Genomic DNA, 22594 nt, shown 5'->3' with positions numbered 1-22594 from the left:
TTGTTAAAATGTCACATCCCAACGATCACTAAATTTCTGTAAAGGCGTGATCTCCAGCTACGATTTACCAGATTGCACTGAAAAGGAAAGAAAATTAGAATCTAAAAAGTCAGGAAGAGGTATCAGTCATACGTATCACCACCAAAAAGGAATTATCGCAAAAGCTACCTATAAGCTGCAGTCCCACTATGATAGGGGGAATATATAAAATAGGATTCTGTGCGTTACTTTCAGAGAATTTGTGATCGCTTATCATCAAAGATGCTATAGATTTACAAATAGAATACCCTCTTGGCAGAATGCGCCTATGGCCAATGATTCCTCGATGAGGCTTCTTCCCAAGGATAGTTTTAACTCTCTTAACGTACGCTCCCTGTTTAAACGAATTATTTCCTAGAAATATTCATCTCTTGATTTACACAGAAGCATCTAAGAGTAATGAATATACGGTAGCTGCATGTACTTCAACATTGAAGGAAGATAATTTTAAATTGGTAAGCATTTTTACTGCCGAATTGCTAGCAAGCTAAAAAGGTCTAAAATGCATTCAAAGCAGTCTAGATGTGATATCGAGGGTGATTGTCACTGACTCTATGAACTCCCTAGATATGGATCACTACAGAAACATCATCCACTGCTAGTTTGCATTCGAAAGCTAAACACCATTATTTACAATAACGGTAAGAATATCACTTACATGTGGGTTTCATCTCACATAGGAATTGAGGGTAATGAGAGAGCTGATCATCTTGCGGGGAAGAGAGAAGGCTCGCTTTCGGAGAACTTTCTTCATCGAATCAGAGACCTAAATTCAGAGACATGTGACGTAAAAAATTCACAAATTAAATATCTTCTCTCGACTTCGAATAGATTACTGCAAGTTGACTCATGAGTTTCTTCTTAAGGGAGGAAACCCACACATCAGTAATAAGTGGAGATCCCCGCTGAGCATCAGACACATCCTGGTCAAGTGCCACGGGTACGGTCTCCTGAGGCGGCTCTTTGGCCTAGAGGGATCCATGGAACAACTTCTCCAGTTGAACAAGCTTGAGCGGCTGATGAATTATCTGGCAACCATCGGACCATCAAATTTGTTAATTTATGCATCTTAAACTGTCCGTATTTTACGCCTTATATTTTATTTACTTACTTGTGGGTAATTACGGGCTTTTAATAAATAATTAAAAGTATTAGAATGATATTAAAACAGGATGTGTGTGTTAAAACATTATTAAACGAAATTGTTGTATTTTAAGCAGTGTTGTTTAAGGTTTCGTGTTACTTTTGATTATTCCCGTGTTATTGGAAATATTATAGATTTTTGGCTTTTAAAGTTTAAATAAAACACGACTAAGAAAAGTATGATCATGTAAAGCTACATTTTAGATTTTTGTAGATAGAACAAATTAATGTGTCCGCTTTATCGGAAGGTAATTATATACATTGTATGTGCACACATTTCAACGCGTTCCTTTTTCTTCAGTCCGACTTTGGTAGTCTTACAACTCTGACCTGCTATACTTATGGGGGGAATCCACATGAGACTTTTTACAAGAATGGAATTTTTCTAATTCTAATACTTAATGACTACAGCTTACAATTTGAACTGCGATATCGTTGCCTTAACTCCACTAAGCTACTACAAAGAATGTTTCTAGTAATTGCGTCACCAACCTCAACCTTTGAAATTCAGTACTTAAAATATTGAATGAATGAATCTTCTTAGAAGATTTTTCTCAAAACTCTTTGTTCCATCACTTGTATAATGTGATGTTCAATATTTTATATTTAATTAATGATATGGATAAATCTAAATAAAATTTAAAAAAATGATGGTCTACTAAAATTGGTTTTATCATTGCTCTATATTAATTTTATTTACACTTTTGCAAAAACACAAATTATATAAATATTTATATATATATTTATATAATATTGTCCCACCTTTGTTTATATTTGAAAATCAATTTACATATAAAATATATAAAATATTTGTTTATTTTTAGCTGTATCAAAAACCTTTCGATTAAGAAAAAAAAACAACTATAAATCAGATAAGGTCAAAAAATAATGTCGAGGTAAATGGTATCAAAGAACTTCATCGAAAACACGACCAAAAACATAATATTATAAAAATAATGCGCTTAGGCATTACACAAAGTGCTACAATGATTTTGATTAAAACAATTGATAATATCTTAATTTAAGGTTTCATTTCGTTTATACCAATCCAAATTGCTAGCACGTAACGGGTCATAATTAGTACTGAAACATTCTAGATATAATTAAAGCTCTTTCGTATTAAACATATCACTGTCATTATTTAGAGAAAGAGTAAAATGCAGCTAAAATGCAGTCGTCAATAACAATTTGTGTTAAAATTAAATATATTTCATAGACTAGTTATATTTATTTTATTTAATTAATAATGTTACAGTTTTAATTCAATATTGAACTATTCAGTTCCATATTCACGGTAGTAATTTGTCCAACGGTAAAATATTATATCCACCAATGTCACTGCTAACACTCATGACCTGATGATCAATTACATGACCATCAGGATATTATGGATGTAAATGAGAAAACCTTCGAAAAGAAAGGAAACTTATTCAACTGTATTGTTATACATGACCGAAACCTTTAATAAAGTTTGACATGAGGACCTCGAATAAATGTTGATAGACCAACTCTCTAGTCAGGTGATCCAGTTTCCTAAATACCACTTTTCTAATAGTCACTTGAAAATAGCATGCGCATCTGGGCGGGTGTGTACCACAAAGTCGTCCCCTTGGCCCGATATTGTATTTACTCTCTATCAATGATATCCCTAAATGAGGTGAAGAAGCAACAAAGGCCATATTTGTTGAGGATACTGATAAATAATTTATATATAGCTATCAATATTATTTACTGAGTGGATTTAGAAACAGCAAATAAAATTGACTGCTACATACTACATAAAACAGACAGTTCGTCAAATGGTTCTAGAATAATTTAATCTCAAGCTCAAGTGAAGAGATCATGTTAAAAAGCAGCGAGCAGTACCTTGTATGAGGCTCAAAAAATATGATGGTTGGTCAGACCGAAATCCCATTTATCACTCCCCAACGAATTATTATTATATAAATAAATCTTGAAGCCACCGTGAACCTACGGTTTCCAACTATGGATTCCATGAAATATGATCCAAACTTATCAAACCAAATCTCTTCACGGCATTGTTAACCCTCCATTAGAAGTGAGGACATCCATAAAGACCTAGTAGAGCTACAAAGGTGAAGCAATTAATGGAAGGTTTGTGGAAAAACACCAACACAGAGTTCGTGAACATAAGAACCCCGATGTGCTACAGATACTCGTCAACACCTGTCAAACTCCGAGGTTGGTGAGATAAAAACTCTTTCGACTGGAGCACAAAAGTGCTGCATTTTAAAGTTATGACGAATAAACCAATGGTATTCACCCAAGGCTTGGATTTGAGAACATATAACGCTATATATCTATACAATGTATATGATAATATGATATATATTGATATATATATATATATATATATATATATATATATATATATATATATATATATATATATATATGTATGTATAATATTGAATATATATAATGAATGATATAGGCAATATTTCTATAAGTATGTTAAAGCTATTTTAAAATATCTTTTATCTAAAGCTATAAATATTGCCAGGAAAACTAAAAACAAAAGGTAATGGGAGATACGAATTATTTCGAGTAATGTATATATACACTGGGTGTCAAGCTCAAATTTAAGAGATCATGTTAAAGAGCAGCGAGTAAAACTTTGTATAAGGCTCAAAAAATATGATGGTTGGTCAGACCAAAATTCGAATTATCACTCCCCAACGAATGTTTATTATATAAATAAATCTTGAAGTAAGTGTGAGCCTACGGTGTGCAACTATGGATTCCATGAAATATGATCCAAACTTACCAAAACAAATCTCTTCACGGCATTATTAACCCTCCATTAGAAGTGAGGACATCCATAAAGACCTAGTAGAGCTACAAAGGTGAAGCAATTAATGGAAGGTTTGTGGAAAAACACCAACACAGAGTTCGTGAACATAAGAACCCCGATGTGCTACAGATACTCGTCAACACCTGTCAAACTCCGAGGTTGGTGAGATAAAAACTCTTTCGACTGGAGCACAAAAGTGCTGCATTTTAAAGTTATGACGAATAAACCAATGGTATTCACCCAAGGCTTGGATTTGAGAACATATAACGCTATATATCTATACAATGTATATGATAATATGATATATATTGATATATATTCTCTCCATTAGATATTAGGACATTCATAAAGACCTAAAGGTACCTAGTAGAGGTACGAAGGCGAAGCAATTGAAGGGTTTGCGAGAAAACACTAAGACAGATTGCAACATACGAACGTCGAAGTGCTACAACTAACAAACTCGACAACACCTGGCCAACTAGGAGGTTGGAAAGATAAAAACTCTTTGGACTAGAGCACAAATATGCTGCTTCTTAAAGTTATGAGGAATAAACCAATGGTATTCACCCAAGGCTTGGATTTGAGAACAATACACAAATATACCCAACAACATAAAAATATAACACAAAAATATATTCTGTAGCGATTTGGTAGTATAATTTGCATTTTTATGTCACATTATCAGAGTTGTATATTTAACAATTATCGTATAAACCTATAAGGCTATATATCTATACAATGTATATGATAGTATGATATATATTGATATATATATATATATATATATATATATATATATATATATATATATATATATATAATATATTGAATATATATAATGAATGGTATAGGCATGGTTATTTTAAAATATATTTTATCTAGGACTATAAATATTGCCAGGAAAACTAAAAAAAAAGGTAATGGGAGATACGAATTATTTCGAATAATGTATATATACACTGGATGTCAAGTTAAAATATAAGAGATCATGTTAAGGAGCAGCGAGTAGAACCTTGTATAAGGCTCAAAAAATATGATGTTGGTCAGACCAAAATTATTATCACTTTCAAATTCCTGGGCAAACATCCAGAAATAGATTTCGCGCTGATAACAATGATGAGAAAGATAAGTCATGCTCTGATCGCCCAACTACTGTATAGGCTGATGAAATTATTAAAAATGTCCAGCAAAATAAATATATCAATGGGTGTTCGCATCTTCCACTTGAATTATTTTGAACTATTTAGGTAAAACTATTGCTAATAGAATGCGAAACTGTAATAGACCTAATTGACAATTGAGAATTTTTGCTAAAATCAAATCAATTAAAGGAGGTTAAGAGATTGGAAAACATTATGGACGGGCGTTTGTGAAGACAGGACCGACACTAATAGATATCAAGCTCGATTAATCATCATTTGAAAGGAAATATATACCAAGCTCTTCCTGTTAATCAGACTATTAACTCTGCTGTGAACAAATTAGAGACATTACACTGAGCATTTGAAATAAAATCGCCCAAATTAAATACAAGGAAGAGTTTTGTCTTTCATTAGTTTTAATGCCTGTACCATATTTCTCAGTATTCTCTGAGTAGATTCTTACAATTTATGAGATATGATTCAGGCTTATAAAGTTCTTTGAATCATTGTTAACATCCCATGAGAGACAAGTGGAGTAAAGAAATTTTGGGATTTGAAAAACGTTTTGATAAAAAAATGTAGGTTTGGGTGAATATAAAAATGTCGAAGTACTACATCTGCTCGAAAAAGGTGAATTTACCCTGATGTTAAAGAAGCAAAACTCCTTTGAATTTATATACTATATGGAATGCACCAGTGCTAATTAATAATGAATTCGTTTTGGATCTGAAAAAGGATCTGGAATTATGTTCTACATTAAAGAAAAAATACTAACTGGTAACTGACTAGTTGAAATATATATATCATGTGGTTTTTAAATTAAAAAACAGTTGAAATGACCTACAACTATATGGGAATATGGGTCAATTATTCCGTTAACTATTACTCAGCCTATGTACTTATCACAGAATTTTCAAAATTAATTGATTAATTGATTGAACATTGATTAATGAAACCAGAGATTTAAACCTAGACTAGGCCCTTTTCATGAGGCCCTAGTATACTATTAACCACCATCAAATTATAGAACCTGATTATAAGTTCCAGCCACTACTTTTAAATAAACAAATTACTTAATTTTATTTATTTATTCACGTTATTCTTCGTAATAGTATTTCGGACAAAAATAGACCGAAATCTAATACTAGGACACCGTACAATATTAATGAAATAACTATCAGAGACACGACCGAACTTACCTTCACAAAATATAATTATCTCGAACATTAGGGCACGTTGGAATAAAACAACTGATAATATCTTAATTCAATGTTTTATTTCATTTCTGTTGGTCCGAATTGCTAAGATAATAACAAGTAACAATTGATGAAAGCGATTGAAACATTCTAAAAAGATTAACACCCTTCGACGGGCCGCCATTACGCGCGAACGGAACAAAACGAAAGTCGGCTAATAATAATGGATACGCGACCTTAATGGCGGTCCGTCCAAGGCACGCTCGAAACATTCCGTTATATACATTATTTTGTACGGGGCGAGAGAGTGAGGGAGGAGGGGAATCGGAGGGGGGCGGGGAATTAGGGCGTATTTATTACATCTGATGAATAATTTATTAGATAACATCGTTTCCTATTTACACGTAATAATTAACGTCTAGCGAAAGGCCGAGAAACACATCGGGCTCAAGCGCTCTGTAATACCGTCTCTATCATGTCCATCGGTCATTAGGGGTCCTTCGGGTCGCCGAGAAAGGACGAATATAATCGTCCGGGAACAATGCAAATGAAAACGACTACGAAAACGGACATCCAGGGTTCCACGAATTTATTTTTTACTCACTTATAGTTGGTGGAGACGGTGGTCGGTTTGTTTTTATTTGCGTTGTTCCTGGCGCTCGATTTTTTTATATATATACACGGTTCGGTAGGAATGGGCGTCCTCTACGGGGCGACTATATACAAGGGGGAGTCAAAAAAGGCACAAAGCGTGGGTGTGGGGCTTGGTTTAGTAGACAGCGACAGTTTAGGTTTTTATTCCAATTTTTTTTTTTGTAATCAGGTGCAGAATGGTTTGTCTTTGTATCAAATATTTGATAGCTGGTTATAAAACTTAGTAGAATAAGATGTCTTTCTGTGTCCACAACTATTAGAGGAACCGTCACTATTTTGTGTTGTTCTTCCCTTGTCTATGTCAAGTTCAAAGTAACGCCATATTAGTGATTGTACAAGCACTACGTTAATTAAGACGGGGGTTAAGAGATTCGAAAAAGACTATCGATAAAAAATGCGACCTCAAGGTTGCAAAATAGTTATAAACACTATGGATATAATCCACTATTTGCGAAGATCTATGCGAATTCCAAAATATCAACTTGAAGATATTAGTCTACTGTATCCAGATCCATGTTCTTGTATGATATGAAATTGAATCCCATAAGATTTAATAAATGTTCGGAACTTTCATTATTTCTTCCGATAAAGCTTATTTTCAAATAAATGATAGATATAACGATTTCAGATAAATGATGGATATATAGACAGAAGTGACACCATGACCCTCAAAAAGCCCTGATTTTTGTTGCAGTGATTAAAACTGTATATTCAGTAAGAAATAGAATCCATTTAACTTCGACTAAGGATTATTTGTCACTGTGCACTATGCTTCAACAATCATACTTAGAATATCTTTCTCAAGTATCAGTTGTATCTTTTGTTAGAAATGTATCTTCTCAAAGTACCTCACCATATTACAAGAAAAAGAATGGATCGGGCAGAGAACCTATAACATAAAAAAAAACGAGAAAAAATATATTTTTACGTCCTCGTCCTAAGATAGAGTTCCAAAATCTGAAGAATAAAAGCGAAATAATTGAATGAATGTAAAAAATAAAGACGAATGTCTAAAACATCTAAAGACATCTCCGTTGTGTTATACAAGAGTTAAATAGTATTCTGTTATTAAGTTTCCTGCTGCTGAGAACTCCTACTAAGGTTTATCATTGACTAAAGGCCATTTTTTAGTCTACACTGAGCTTCAACAGTAATACGTGGAATATGTTTTTCTAGTATCAAGTGTGTTTTGTTAATTCTTTTTTGGTAAATTAAATATTTTATTCTTTCGTGCACTGCCAATATTTGGACAGAAGAGTTTGAGGGGTGGGAACTAAATTTAAAAGTTCAATTCTAGAGAAACTGACAAATTATTATATTAAAATGGTTTCATTTTTCGAACGAACTAGGGAACCATATTACATATCCAAGAAAAAATTATATGTTATTTGCAATTTATTAAAAAATTGCGGAATAGAGGAAGCTAGTGAGGAAGGAACTGAAAAAAATAGAAAACTCAATAAAGCAATAAAATAAATCAAGCGAGAGTTGATCCTAAACAAACCAAATGAAGGAATTCAAGAATAGTTGGAAAATCTCACACCAACTGAGGCTACAGTTTATTATCCATCGAAGTAACAAAAAAGCCTAAAAAATCCCGGCAGCAAAACCCACATATACCAAAAATAATGACAGTAATCGTACTAAAGCAAAAAAGAAAGGGCTGATGTTTTCTCTAATCACAAATAAGTATTGAAGGTATTCCCATCTGAGCTATCTAAAAATGAAGAGAATAAATCTATCAACATCCTAAATTCTCCATTTCAAGTGGAGCTACCCCATGGCAAAGTTATTATCAAACTTCAATAACATTTACATGTTAACTCATTTTTATTGTACAATGCGATTTGCTGTAATTTGGATAGTAGTTAAAATAATCATTATTCACAAATTGATAAAAAGAACAGATCACCTCTATCAATACAGCTGCCAATCTGACCAAATAAATATAGTTGTTATGTTAAAATTGACTTATTTTATAATAATTGAAAATTTCAATCCAAAGGTACAAACATGCTAAGGAACAACATCACTTATGTCTGATTTACACTTTTAATTATTTAAACAAATCAAGCAGCTCAATATTTCAAATTAAAATTATTTTATAGAAATTATTAATTAGTTCAATTCAAACCAAAATTTACCTTTTACCTTGAACAAAGACCAACCATTCTGACCTGTATCTTTAAAGTTAGTTAATCTAATGTTAAAAACTACGTTACAGTCCTTGCCTTGTCACTGACTGAGGAGAAAGCGCGGTCGGTCAGTCGGTTTCGATTTGTCGAAGTTGTAGCGCCCGCAGCGTGTCGCTCAATGCTTCGAAATTATTGTCGTAGAGCGTCTGAAGTCGATCGAGCACGTTGGGTCAGCGAAACTCCTGCTTGTAACCCAGATTCTTTCGCTGCAGAAAGAGATGGATCTCCTTGAACGAGGGTCTATCCGATTCGTTACGGTTCCAACATTCGCACATCAAGTCGTAAATCTCCTTCGGACAGTTGTGGGGTATGTCCAGATATATCTGAAAGAAATGAGATACAACATCATTAGAAGTTGGAGAAGTTAACTGTGTTTATGTTAAAGCAAAATCACTAATAAATTATCAGCATCGAGTTTAAATAAATTTAAGAAGAATTTACATAATTCATATGATAGTTCTTTATCAATTGCTCTGAAATATTAATACAACAATTGCATTGGAATACGACTTTTATATACTTAGTAGTTTCCCGGTTCAGCTTCACACGAGAATACTAATGAAGAAAATTAAACCGATTCTTTTCTCTACTATACGACCACATATATAAATAAAATGATATTACATTTTCGGGCATATTATATTAATATTCCAGTGCTTTGTAATTTACAATAGATAAAACATAAAATCTACATATCTTCGCCCTTAAACTTAATCGTCATTGTTCTAACAGCGAATTTTCTTCCCTTGCATAAATTCGGTTCACTTAGATTGCTAAAAAACACAAAAGCTTGTGAGGTGTCCAGGAATATTACAGGGCAGTATTTTTTTTTTCTTCCGATGCCCTTTCAAAAACCACTGTTACTTTGTGGACCTCACCGATTGTTGAGTGATGATTTCGAAATCCAAACTGGAAATCTGCTATTTCTATAAATTGTTTAATATGTTTTAACAACATTTTCTTAAATAATTTTAATATCGCAGGAAGCGCAAACAATAGACAATATTTCCAATATTAAGTTCATTGCTTTTTTTATGTAAAACAAGGTTGACAAAAAATCTATAATATCAAGTTATATTTTAGACATAATATATCAAGTAAATTTTAAATTACCTTATACATTTTAATATAATCTAGAAAAAAAGCATTCTAATAAAAACAGCGTCGACAAAGTAATGTTTTATCATGTTTTTCGTAAGTTGGGGCTAATTTACATCCAGACACCTTTAATGTTTGTCTTGAATAAATAAATATGGTTATAAAGCTATCTAAATATTCGATTATGTCCTAAATAAATCTCCGGCTTCTTATCTGGATGGTGTGAATATTTTAAATTAGAAGTCGATGTCCTCCGCTGTCTGCCTTTTTGTTGAGATTATACGGGCGATAATTGAGGTCGTCAGAATTTGTTGCATATATTAGGGATGTCAAAATATAATCCACGTTTTATTTTTTGTCTAACTATATGATTACCAGTGATCGCTCTGCAGTCGAAATTCGACCGCAACTTAATACTTTGTTTAATTAATGATGTTTCTCTCATAACAGAGTGAAGGGACTAATTGAAAAATGATATGTTACTAAAACTTGTTTTCACGGTATTTTCAATATAAGATCGGAAATACATTTGATATATAGCTTTAATTAAAATAATAAATGTCTGTATATTAAAAAAAATAAAATTATTTAATTAAAATCTATTTAATTAATTAAATCTGATTTCCACTATCCTTCAATAATCAACAAAATATTCAGATATTCATTAGTGCATATTAATATGTCATATTATAATATGAATATTATAAGAAAGTGTCATAAGTAAGATTATTTTCAGGACTGTAACAACAACAGATTATCAAATATAAGTATGCGTCATATTTCTTTACATTTATGTAATAATCAAAAGTGTGAAATAATAATTAATAAAAAATGAAGTAATAATTGTTTATATATTAAAACAGAGAATATATGAATAAAACAATTTGGAATTAATATTTGACTTTAGCCTGTTTGTATATTAAAACAATAAGGAACATAGTAATATATTTTTTATCATTGAAAAAGTTGTATTAAAGAAATATTTTTACAAACATTAAATTAGCTTCAGGTTTTCCAAAATAATCAAAATAATTGATACTAAGTTCAAAGCATAAAATCTCATATGGTCACATATCTTATTGCATTAATCATTAAACACCTTAATGTTTATCAATGCTTTAAAATGTTTACACATGTTTACTGTTAATAATTCATAATGTCTTCTATTTGTCCTATATGTTCCATCTATGAAAATTATGCAGTTATAAAGTCCTTATATTTTATCCATATTTAACACCTAAAATATATATTACAAAAATAATAAATACAACAGGCTGATTAAAAGAATAATATCTGTACCTAAATTTTCAAATAAAATTACATTGTTCTTTGCTTATTTATTTCACACTTTCGATCTCGGCTTTGCAGATAGCTTAGCTTAGCTTCTTAGTTTGTCTTCTATGGCTTTCATTTATCCATTGCAGCAAAGCGGAAGATATACAGTATATAGTGTCATAAGTATTACTTTTAACATTAGTTTAAATAGCCTAATTTTAATTTAGTCTTAACTTGGATAAAACATACTGTATTGTATTTATATCGTACTAAATTTACTTGTGTACTGATATATGTAATTTTTTTCCTGTAATTTTAAGTCTTGAATCACTTCGTATATCCATTTGATTTTAAGGTCATTGTGCAGTCCTTCCTTGGTTACGTAGCGATAAGTATTGGTAATTAATCGTAGAACTTTGTTTTGGGTGCATTGGATTACTAGTTGGTTTGATGTCATGTGTGATTGTAATCCCATATTTGCACACATATAAGTCCAAACTGACTTCATGATTGACTGATAAACCGATCTCTTTGATTTTAGACCGAGTTCAGAGTATCTCCCGATTAACCAGTACAGTTGCTTGACTTTGAACCTAATCTACTCTGATTTTTCTCTAACATGATCTTTCCAATTTAACCTACCATCGAGATGTATTCCTTGAGGAATCGGGCATGCGTCAAGGATATAATTAGGATTTTACCATTTCGCGGCCATACAAAATTGGCATGGACAGGTTTGGAGCTACTAAGCTGTATTTTACAGTCTCTAGTATATGTGTAGATCTTGTTGACCGCTACTTGTACTTTTTTCTACAGTCTTAGATAGAGATACATATTTTGCTGTGATAACTTTGTCGTCGGCATATGTTCCAAGTACTGTTTCTTTTGCAGTTATGATATCAGCAGTATATAGCAGTTACAAGTGTGGTCCCAAGACACTTTCCTGAGGAACCCCAGACGAAATAAGTTTAAATGTTGACCATGTCCGTTCATATGAGACGCTAAATTTCTTAAAAATGACAATAATTCCGCGGTAAGAATTATCTCATTTTGTAGATTAATCGCAAATGGCACCCGGTCAAAAGCTTGTGAGGCGTCCAGGAATATTGCAGGACAGTATTTCTTTTCTTCGGATGCCCTGTCAACAACCGCTGTTACTTTGTGCACTTGGTCGATTGTCGAGGGATGATTCAAGTAACAATTAACATTAAGATAAACAAATTAAAATTTCACTAAGCATCTAACGTAAGAAATCCGTAGATAATAAAGGGCAATATTGAGAGCCTCTATCGACGCTTTCTATCTAACATTTTTTAGACTATTAATAGAAAGTGATACATTAATACAGTCCAAGAAATATTAACGAAAACGGAGAGGTTAAAAACCCTCCGTCTGTTTTACTTTCTAAGAAATAATTAAATAAATAAATAAACCCACTTCCTTGAAAAAATCAAATAACTTCACTAGAAAACATCACTCAATGAATCAGGCAAGCCGTGACTCTCTAATAGTTAAAAAGTTTTGTTAGAATATGGCAGACTGGCATTGGTTTCTCACAAATAGAACACAGAGGTCTCTATGTATTAGAAAGGAACGAGTAACTTGACAGTGACGTCCAATCAGCAGCCTGTTTTATCTAATTTTATCTCTAAATCTCTCATTCTAAAGAGAAGAAAAACGAAGTGTTTCTTAATTGGCCAAAGCTTGTTTTCCTCCTCTAGCAGGTCCCACTCTAGTTGCACCAGGCTCTTAATCTATCTTACGATTTACATATGGAGAAAATAATTTAAAATATAATATATTTATAATTTGTGGATCCGCTGAATTGCTGTTGAGTCGAGAGACAACCAACTGTATAATTCAAGAACTTGTATCAATATCGGATGTGGAGACAATATATTATCGATAGTTTACAGTGAGTTTGGCAAGTCATAGCATATAACTAAGTGAGATTATAAGGTTTTTTATGATGTATTACAGCGTCTGATCCTATAGAAAAATTTTACATGCATGTAAACCACCTTGCAATTTGTAAAATTTGATAGGATATATAGAAGGAATAATTTCTGAAATGTTAGTGAACAATTTTTGAAACATTTTGTTTATTGTAAACCGCTAAAATGTATTTCGATAAAGGGCAAAGTTCATGATGGCAGATGTGAAATATATTGAATCTTGGTTTATAGGAGGTATATAAAGAAATTTTGATAGCTATGTGGTGAAATATTTTTGCCCTCTGCATAATGATTCTTATATTTACTAAATTAGTATAAGGAGCAGCTAATCCAGTTTAGAGCTGATTATATATTTAGAGGTCCTTAATATTATATAATAAGCAATCTCTAGTTTTCTGTAGAATAAGAATTTATTAATATTAAGATATTTAGTTGTTTTTCATTTAAAGCCTAAAATGTGTTCTCTCCAGAAGATATAATATTCCATTCTGAGAACCAACATTTTAGCAGATGGTTTTGCTGGTACGAAATTATTACCTGCAATGAGGGAGTGCTATCCTGGACAGTTTGTGATTGTACAAAAATGGACGAGACTGAAATTGTAAATGCTGAAGTGGAAAAATCAAAGTAAACTAAATCATGCGAATTTATATGAAAAAAAACTTAGAAAAAACGCCATAAATAACTTGTACACCCTACATATTATATATAGGGAGCGAATCTTTCGACGATATAATTTTACAAAAAAAAACCTCCGAAATAAAATCGACTTAGCTACGATACAATAATAACGACTTCACGCCAGAAAAATAAAGCGTTTTGTATTCATTTATTTTCTTATTAGGTTATATTCCGATATTCCGACGCGGAAAATAATTCCGCATCAGCAACTTCCGATATAACCACTTACTTTTTTAATGAAAAAGAGGAAGATTCGAAAATAAAAAGGAACGACACAGATGTTATGAGATTTTTATCGGGCCGCCTCTCCTAAAGCCGTAGCTAATTTTCATCCAGCACTAACTTTTTTCCCAAAAAAATAAAAATCATTATAAAGTTATATGGAGTTTCGATTAGATCGTAAATAAATCTCCATTTTTTTACGGAAAAAAAACGGTGTGTGTGTATCTTTTCGTCGGTGCACAGACGATAAATTTTGACGCTGAAAGTCGCGATGAGCGTCCCCCTTACCCATCCCCCGGGCCTCCCGCTTTGGGATTATCGGTATATGGGTATCTGTTATTTAATAACGTTGTACAACGATTGATTTTTAGATTGAACGGTGATTTTTCTTCTTTTCTGTATAACCTGTTGATGTAACTTTGTAAGAGTCGCTGAATATGAGTGACGTCCACTGTATTTTTATCAACATAATATTTTGAATGTTTATATTAACATATTGCACTGAACGCAAGTTTATTTACAATATTTCTGTCGATTAAAGAATAATATATTATATAATTAAATGATCTGATAAATTGAACCTACTTCCGTTCTGACCGAGAGGTGTTTAGTCAGGCCAGATCATAGAGTATATATAGTCTATTCAAAGTTTTTTTAGTAATGCGTCATGGATATTTGTGACGTAGAAACATTGCAATGTTACCGCATCAACGCAACAGTTTGGCTTTGACATACAAGAAAATTCTAATCTAAATAAAATAATGTTATCAAATATAATTTTCTTTGAGATTATAGTATATCTGAAAACAATAATTACAGGTAAGAGTTAAAACCTCTTAACACTATAACATTAAAGAATTTTGCATATGTCTGACAAACGGACGACGGCTGGTTGTCAGACGTACGCAAAATTATTAAAAATATTTGTTATTAGTACTACAGATTAAAAATCGACAAACGTTATTTTAGCACTTTGATTATTTTGATAAATTTTAAATCGCACCCTAATATATGATATCATTTCGTTTGAAAATGTTGAAAACAACAATCAGGATCACAAATTCATTGCGGCTTTAATAAAATGTTTCGAAAAGGAGACCCCCTTTTGCCTATAATTTCCGTTAGAGTTGATATTAAATAATATAAGTCCCTACAATTTTATTGAAAATGTTTTTAGTCAGTTGCTGCCACGTTAAATATTAGTGTGGGTACTGTGAATAACATCGCTTACAAAATGAAGAATAATACTTTAAATTCACCCAAGAAAACCCGTCCATATACAAAATGTGTGACGAATCCTGACCATCTTGATATTGGCTTTATTCAAGACCAAATATACGAAATGTATAAGAACAGTGAACACACAAACTATTTTATCGATCTAAACATAATTTAACAAAATTATTTTAGAGGCAATTGTCTGTCTGGAAAGTATACATAAAAAGAGTTAGGGACATGCAGCTTTTTGAGCAATGTAAGACAATCTTTCACATATTCTTACAGGGCATAGGGTTTAGATGGTGTAAAGATAACCCTCGGAGAGGTTTAATGGAACTTCCAGACATTGCCTTAAAAATAATTAAATTTTTAAAGGCATACAATAAGACCAAGGGAGATATTGTAATACTGTATTGGAAGAATTTGTGTATCTTGATGAAACTTGAATATTTCAAAATGGTTCATTGTAGCACTCTTGGCAACAAAAAAAGTGTAAAGACAACAAAAAATGATGGAAAAAGGTAAAAGTTACAGTAACAATCGATTAGGTTAGATTGGTCATTATGTATATTAATAATTAATTGCAGATATATTGCTGGTCGAGAAGGATATTCGATCTAAAACTGTTTGGATATGTGGAAGTAAGCATTCTCAACCATAACACCTTCGGTTTGGATGAGCTCGATAAGATATACAGATGAAGTAATTGAAAAGATTAGAAATTAACAGTGATTGAATTGGACAGTGAATCGGAAAGTGAAAGTGACTGAAGGAAACTTTCAGGATATGTGATAATGCTATGCAATGCTGGAAATTGCTGATGAGAGTGATGATTAATTGAATATAACTGTAGAAAATGGTATTGTAGCGAGTGAAAGATTTGTGATGAAAAAATTACTTTTGGGTATTATTTCAAATTCAATTGGTCAGTAGAATGTGACGTCGGGGTTTGGTCACATGATTCATATGAAATTCTCAACCAATGAAATGTTTTTCTAATAAAATATTTTCTTTATAGATAGCTGTAATGGTCATTTAAACTAACCAACGAAGTGTAGCGAAATGACGTTCTCAACGCCTTCCTGCTGAAACCACACAAATCATTTCTGAAATTAAAATGTATTAAGTTAATACTCTATATATTACTTTAGGAGTCTGATGACGATAGCTGTCAAATGACAGCCGATTCAATGCCAAAGAGTATTAGATAGAGGTTTAACTTAAATAGACGTAACAGGGGATGTTTTGCGCGATCCCTCCTATGCAGGTACTGAGACTACTTTTTGATTGGTTATATTGAATTTCTCAACAAAGTTATTTGATTGGCTTATTTCCATAACGCGATTGCTTTATTTCAGTTTGATTGCACCATTTGTGTGTGCCTGATATGAGTACAATTAGAATTTTTGACTTCAGTGTAATCACTATTATTTGTTTATAGGTAACGAAAATAACGAAACGAACCTAAAATGTGTCCATGGAGCGATGGCAAAAGTATATTCAAGGAAAATCTAATTATACTACATGAAAAGTAATGCGAAGCCATTCTATATATACGATGGACAGTGAGTCAAATATATATATATATATATATATATATATATATATATATATATATATATATATATATATATATTAAGCTTAACCGAGATAGGTGGAATTTTTTTGGATCTACGCAAGCCCGAAAAATTCATTCTCCAATAACTTTGTTAAAAAAATATAAAATTAATACAAAATAAAATAATACAATTCGTAGATCAACAGGCTGATTTGTTTCAATATTGTTAGTAGAATATTAAGCTGTATCATTAACTACCCGATTTTACCATAATAAGACACAGCAGTAATTTTAATACATATCATGCGGTTTGATTTTTGTTGATCTTTAAAACATTGCTTTTTGGTATATGCTTTTGATATACATACATCATGCAATTTTAATTATCCAATCCACAATTTACACAAGTAGATAAAATATTAACACACACAAACTTACTATGCTTTCAGTATGAAGTAACAAAAAGAAAGGAACTTTAATACAGCTTATCTTAATTGATGGCACTAAAAAGTTATGAAAGAGGGAAATGGATTATATTTCCCAGGAAATATGTTGTGTTATCAATTAGGTTGCCGTTTTATTTATATTTACATTTAATCTTTTATATATAATAATAATAATAATATAATTATCGTAGTCTCATTAAGTGTAGATAATCACAAACACATACATAAATTAGAAACATCCATGCTTCGAGCGGGATTCGAAACTCCGACCATTGTAGTTGGGAGTAACCAGCCTATTATATTAACCATTGCACACCACCGAGCATATAATTTCAAATATACATATTATACATATAATATAATTAATATTAGTAATATAATTTATTTATCATTATCAATATAATTTTATAATATACATACAATTTCAAATATATTTTCTATATTCCATAATATTATTTATATTTTTATTCCAATGATATTCAAAAAATTTCCTGCTGAATTAAATATATTATGTGAAGGTTGTAGCTAATATTTACTTTCTTCGTAATTTCTATTAAAAGGAATTGCAAAAAATGGGCATCTAATACTCTTATCTAAGTAATTTAATATTATAGTTAGAAAACGTTATAATTAACTAATTTTTTTGAGATATATAATCGACGTGATATTGTTGATAAAATAGTACAATATAATACACCCAAAAATATATTATTTATTTATTTATATATTGTAGACCCATCAGCCTCCTGGACTATTTAGGGCCTATTTACAGATATAGAATATACAACACATTTATATCTATTAATGTATACAATGTTAGATATATAATTCAAAGAACATTATAAATACATGGTCGGAATATAAATTCTAGAACTAAATGTGTGGGAAAAAGAGTTCATATTGCAAGAAGAGAAGTAGAATAAGACAATGGTCCATCGTCTCTCCCAGGTTGACCAACCGCCTCTGCGAGTTGCATCGTCGGCATTCAGTTAGTATGTGTTTGATAGACAGTGAGGAATCACATTGGACGTACATTAGTGGACTTCTTCCCTTAATGAGAAACTCATTAGTCAGTTTCCAGTGACCAATTCTGAGATGCGAGAATAAGCTTAAGTTGCGACTGCTGATGCCTTAACACCACTAACGTATTAAGGCCCTGATGATACTCTTTCACCTCCCAAAGGTTGTTATTTTCTATTAGATTCCATCTGACTTGGTCTAGATGTCTAACTATCCTAATAGTAAAGTAGTGTTTCACATATTTACTCCAGAAGATGAAGTTTCCAATAAGTGATCCTTCCCTTTTCTTGGCTAAGTAATCCCGTCTTGTAACGCCGGTGGATTGGTACCATGCGGTGTCCGGCTATAAAAGACCACCACGGCGACGTTTCGCTTTTTCTTTTCTTTACCGTACTTTCTTTACCTAACCTAATATCCTGTCATTTGTCCCATCGACCACATGTAACAATTATAATTGAAATAAACAAGTATTTCTTTAAACAGTGTTCTTAGTTCACGTGCAAATTCCTTCCACAAAATCGTAGTGAATGTTCGGACAAACAATCGCATCGATAGCCACACATGCCGACCGACCGACCAGACGAACATTCCTACAGGCCCTGCTAATTTTCTCTGTATCATTCCAATTTTAGTATATGTACCGCTGAAGCGAGTACCCAAAAATATATTAGATTGAGGTAATTTGTGATAAACATATTTTTGTCGGCCTCTGTGACAACCTTGGTTGGCCACATCATCATCATTAATCGATTTTGCCATAAAAGCCTGTGCGAAATTTGTTCACCTTTCATTCGATTTCACATATCTAGACCATTGTAATCGTATTTTAAATTATTTACTTCATTCTTAACATTATATGGAAGAGAAACATGAGGAGTTTGCAATAAGCGTCGTATTAAAAAAACCTCCACGATTATATGCGTGAGATTCTGTCACTGTGCAAGCCTTGCAGCTTTCCATAAACATTGGCAAGTTAAGCGATCCAAAGAAGTTAGTCTGAATTTTAGTATTCCCTTTCTTCCACCCGCACGATCTAATCGCAGCTTGGGCGTTTCAGCTTAAAACAGCAAATGCGACTTTACAATAACAGACAATCCTTTAGTTGTCAATAATCTAATCTTTTCTCTATTAATTCGTATTCGAATGCGTATTTGATATGTTCAGTTTAAGTTTACGTTTTAACTTAAGGGGATGACTGAATGCTAGAGTATCTTCTTCATTTAAAATGATTGTGAAAATTTTATTTTTTTAATATTTTGGTGGTCATTTTACCAGCGAGGGTTTATATGGAACCGTTCTACAGATTGACATGGGCTCTGAACCACGGTCCTCGGCATTAAGCCTACCGACTAACGAGTGGCCAACTTAGAAATCATCCGAGAAGACATCCGGTCTTACCCAGCCTGGTTACTGGCGTGACTGGAATCATTTTCCTTGTCGTATTTTACACTCTTACCTAGGACAATCACAAATCGCAAGAGTAGGTGGGCCGTCCTGTCGCCTTTACCACTACGCCAACCACACCGGCGGTGAAGTTTTTTTAAACCATCGTCAAATTTCTGATCATCTGTAAGCAGTAACTAATGAAGATGCTTAATCTAATAACTAATATTTTAGAAATTTTCCATTTTTCCGATTGTTAATTCAATAACTTTTAATACCTATTTAAAATTTTTGGTTTGCAGTGGCATTTATTATTATTTGTACTCTGACCAATTGTAGCTTAATAAATATTCTAATTTTATATTGATTGTATTTACCAAAACGTAACGTCATCTGATAAAACCAAGTACAAAGATAGAAAGTACCACTACCCCTCGTAATGTTATTCTGATGAGATAATAACACTTATATAATATTGTAAACTGTATATATAATTAGAGTGTTTTTTGCGAACAAAGTAAAAAAACATCCAAAAAGCTTTACTCTTTATGAAGTCGTATAAACTTTTCTTTTCGGTGAAATCCTCATTTTTTTTTACTAAACAATGTTTATCTCCCCGCCCGAGAACAATGTCCCATGGTTTGGTGCAGACGATAAATTTCCACGCTGGTCGCCATGAGGACCGCCCCTCCTCCTTTCCCCCCTCTCACTCACAGTCTCTCTCACCATCGTCACCCTCCAGTTCCTGGTTGAGTTATTGCTCGTCGAGTATTAGTTATTTAATAATATTACATAATATTTTTGATTGGAATCTTTTTTGTTCGTTTTCCATACGACGAGTTTTCAATTTTACGTGAAAAGAATATTTTATTCAATGACGTGTTTGAAATGTTTTCGGGACCCGAAAAAAGGATGTTTCCGCTTCGACGACTTTTTCGAATTAAACGAATATTAACGTTAATTAGTATTTTTGAGTAAATGCGAAGTATTTTCCATATTTATTTGGGTCATTAATTTTGAGTTTTGTTTTTCAGATCTTAGGGCCTAAGGGCTTTCAAGTAATTTTTTGCAGTAATATTTATTTACTTCCCACTGCTCTGTGCTAAAAGTTGATACTTTCGGTTAGTTACTCTTATATCGATTTTTTATTTTTATATTTAAATAAACAAGTCTTTCTTAAATTTTTAAAGCTTTTTCTAAAAGCTCAACCTAAACTAATATATTTAAGTTAAAGTTAAGAATAAACTTTACACTAAATTTCGTGTGGTTTGGTTCGCTTCAATCTTGATTTCCTACGTGTTGTACAGTAGGTGTATTGTAACCTCGTTTTTGTGATATGGCAACCTTATTTTATGTATTAAGGTGAAATTTTGAATCACTTCGTGTACCCATTTGATTTCAAGGTCATTGTGTAGCCCTGCATTGGATACATATCGATAAGTATTGGTAATTTATCGTAAAACTTTGTTTTGGGTGCGTTGGATTACTAGTTGGTTTAATATTTAAGTACAACCCCATATTTGCACCCCGTAGGTCAAAATACACATTATGATTGACTAATAAACTAATCTCTTTGATTTTAGGTCAAGCTGAGAGTATTTTCCGACCAATCCGTACAGTTCATTGACCTTGAGTCTAATCTGCTCTGCTTTATGTCTAAAATTATATTTCCAATTTAATCTATCATCACACTGACTGTGTGTGTGTTAAAACCTATATGAAACCTTTATAACTAAATGTTATTACCACAACTAATATTATCCAGATAAGATAATCATATTTTATAGAAAAAATAATTCTATTATTAGAGTTTTTTTTGCGAACAAAACGAAAGAAACATCCAAAATGCTTTATGAAGTTGTGCGAACATTTCTTTTCGGTAAATCCTAATTTTTTAACTAAACAGTGTTTATCTCCACGGTCGAGAACAATGTCACATGGTTTAGTGCAGACGATAAATTTCCACGCTGATCGTCATGAGGACCTCCCCTCCACTCCTCTCACACTCACCCCCTTCCACGCCCTCGTCACCCCCAGTTCCTTGTTGAGTTATTGCTCGTCGAACATCAGTTGTTTAATAATATTACATAATATTTCTGATTGGAATCTTTTTTGTTCATTTTCCATACATTTCCCGATGACGAGTTTTCAATATTCCGTGAAAAGAATACTTTATTCAATGACGTGTTTGAAATGTTTTTGGGGATCCGAAAAAAGTATGCTTGCACTTCGACGATTTTTTCAAATTAAACGAATATTAATGTTTTTTTTTAAATATATTTTAAAGTCTCCTTTTACCAACTATGCGTTTATCTGGACTGGGCCTAAAGTTTAACGTGGGCTCCGAACCAAGGTCCTCAACATTAAGCCTACCGACTGGCGAATGACCAACTTTAGAAATCATCCCAGAAGGCATCCGGTCTTACCCAGCCTGGTTACTGGCGTGACTGGCATAACTTTCCTTGTCGGATTTTACACTCTTGCCTAGAAAATTCACAAATCTTAAACAACCACAAACATAAATTTACGACCATATCCCAGCAGGATTCGAACC

General features: G+C 32.3%; 1 protein-coding gene across 2 annotated transcripts in view; it reads right to left on the bottom strand.

Annotated features, from left to right (window-relative positions):
- Positions 1 to 9212: 9212 nt before the first annotated feature.
- The window catches only part of LOC143203431 (discoidin domain-containing receptor 2), a 252030-nt gene continuing 238648 nt past the window's right edge, over positions 9213 to 22594 (bottom strand). For both annotated transcript variants that reach the window (XM_076415559.1, XM_076415561.1), the window contains exon 18: positions 9213 to 9507. In XM_076415559.1, the coding sequence (XP_076271674.1) occupies positions 9355 to 9507 (153 nt within the window). In that variant the 3' untranslated portion in view covers positions 9213 to 9354. The remainder of the gene's footprint in view (positions 9508 to 22594) is intronic.

Source organism: Rhynchophorus ferrugineus, unplaced genomic scaffold (assembly GCF_030347505.1).
Source record: "Rhynchophorus ferrugineus isolate W39M unplaced genomic scaffold, kcgeb_rfMv2 rfM10, whole genome shotgun sequence".
NCBI lineage: Eukaryota > Metazoa > Arthropoda > Insecta > Coleoptera > Curculionidae > Rhynchophorus > Rhynchophorus ferrugineus.
The sequence above is the reverse complement of the archived record's forward strand: the minus strand, read 5'-3'. Positions and strand labels throughout refer to the sequence as shown.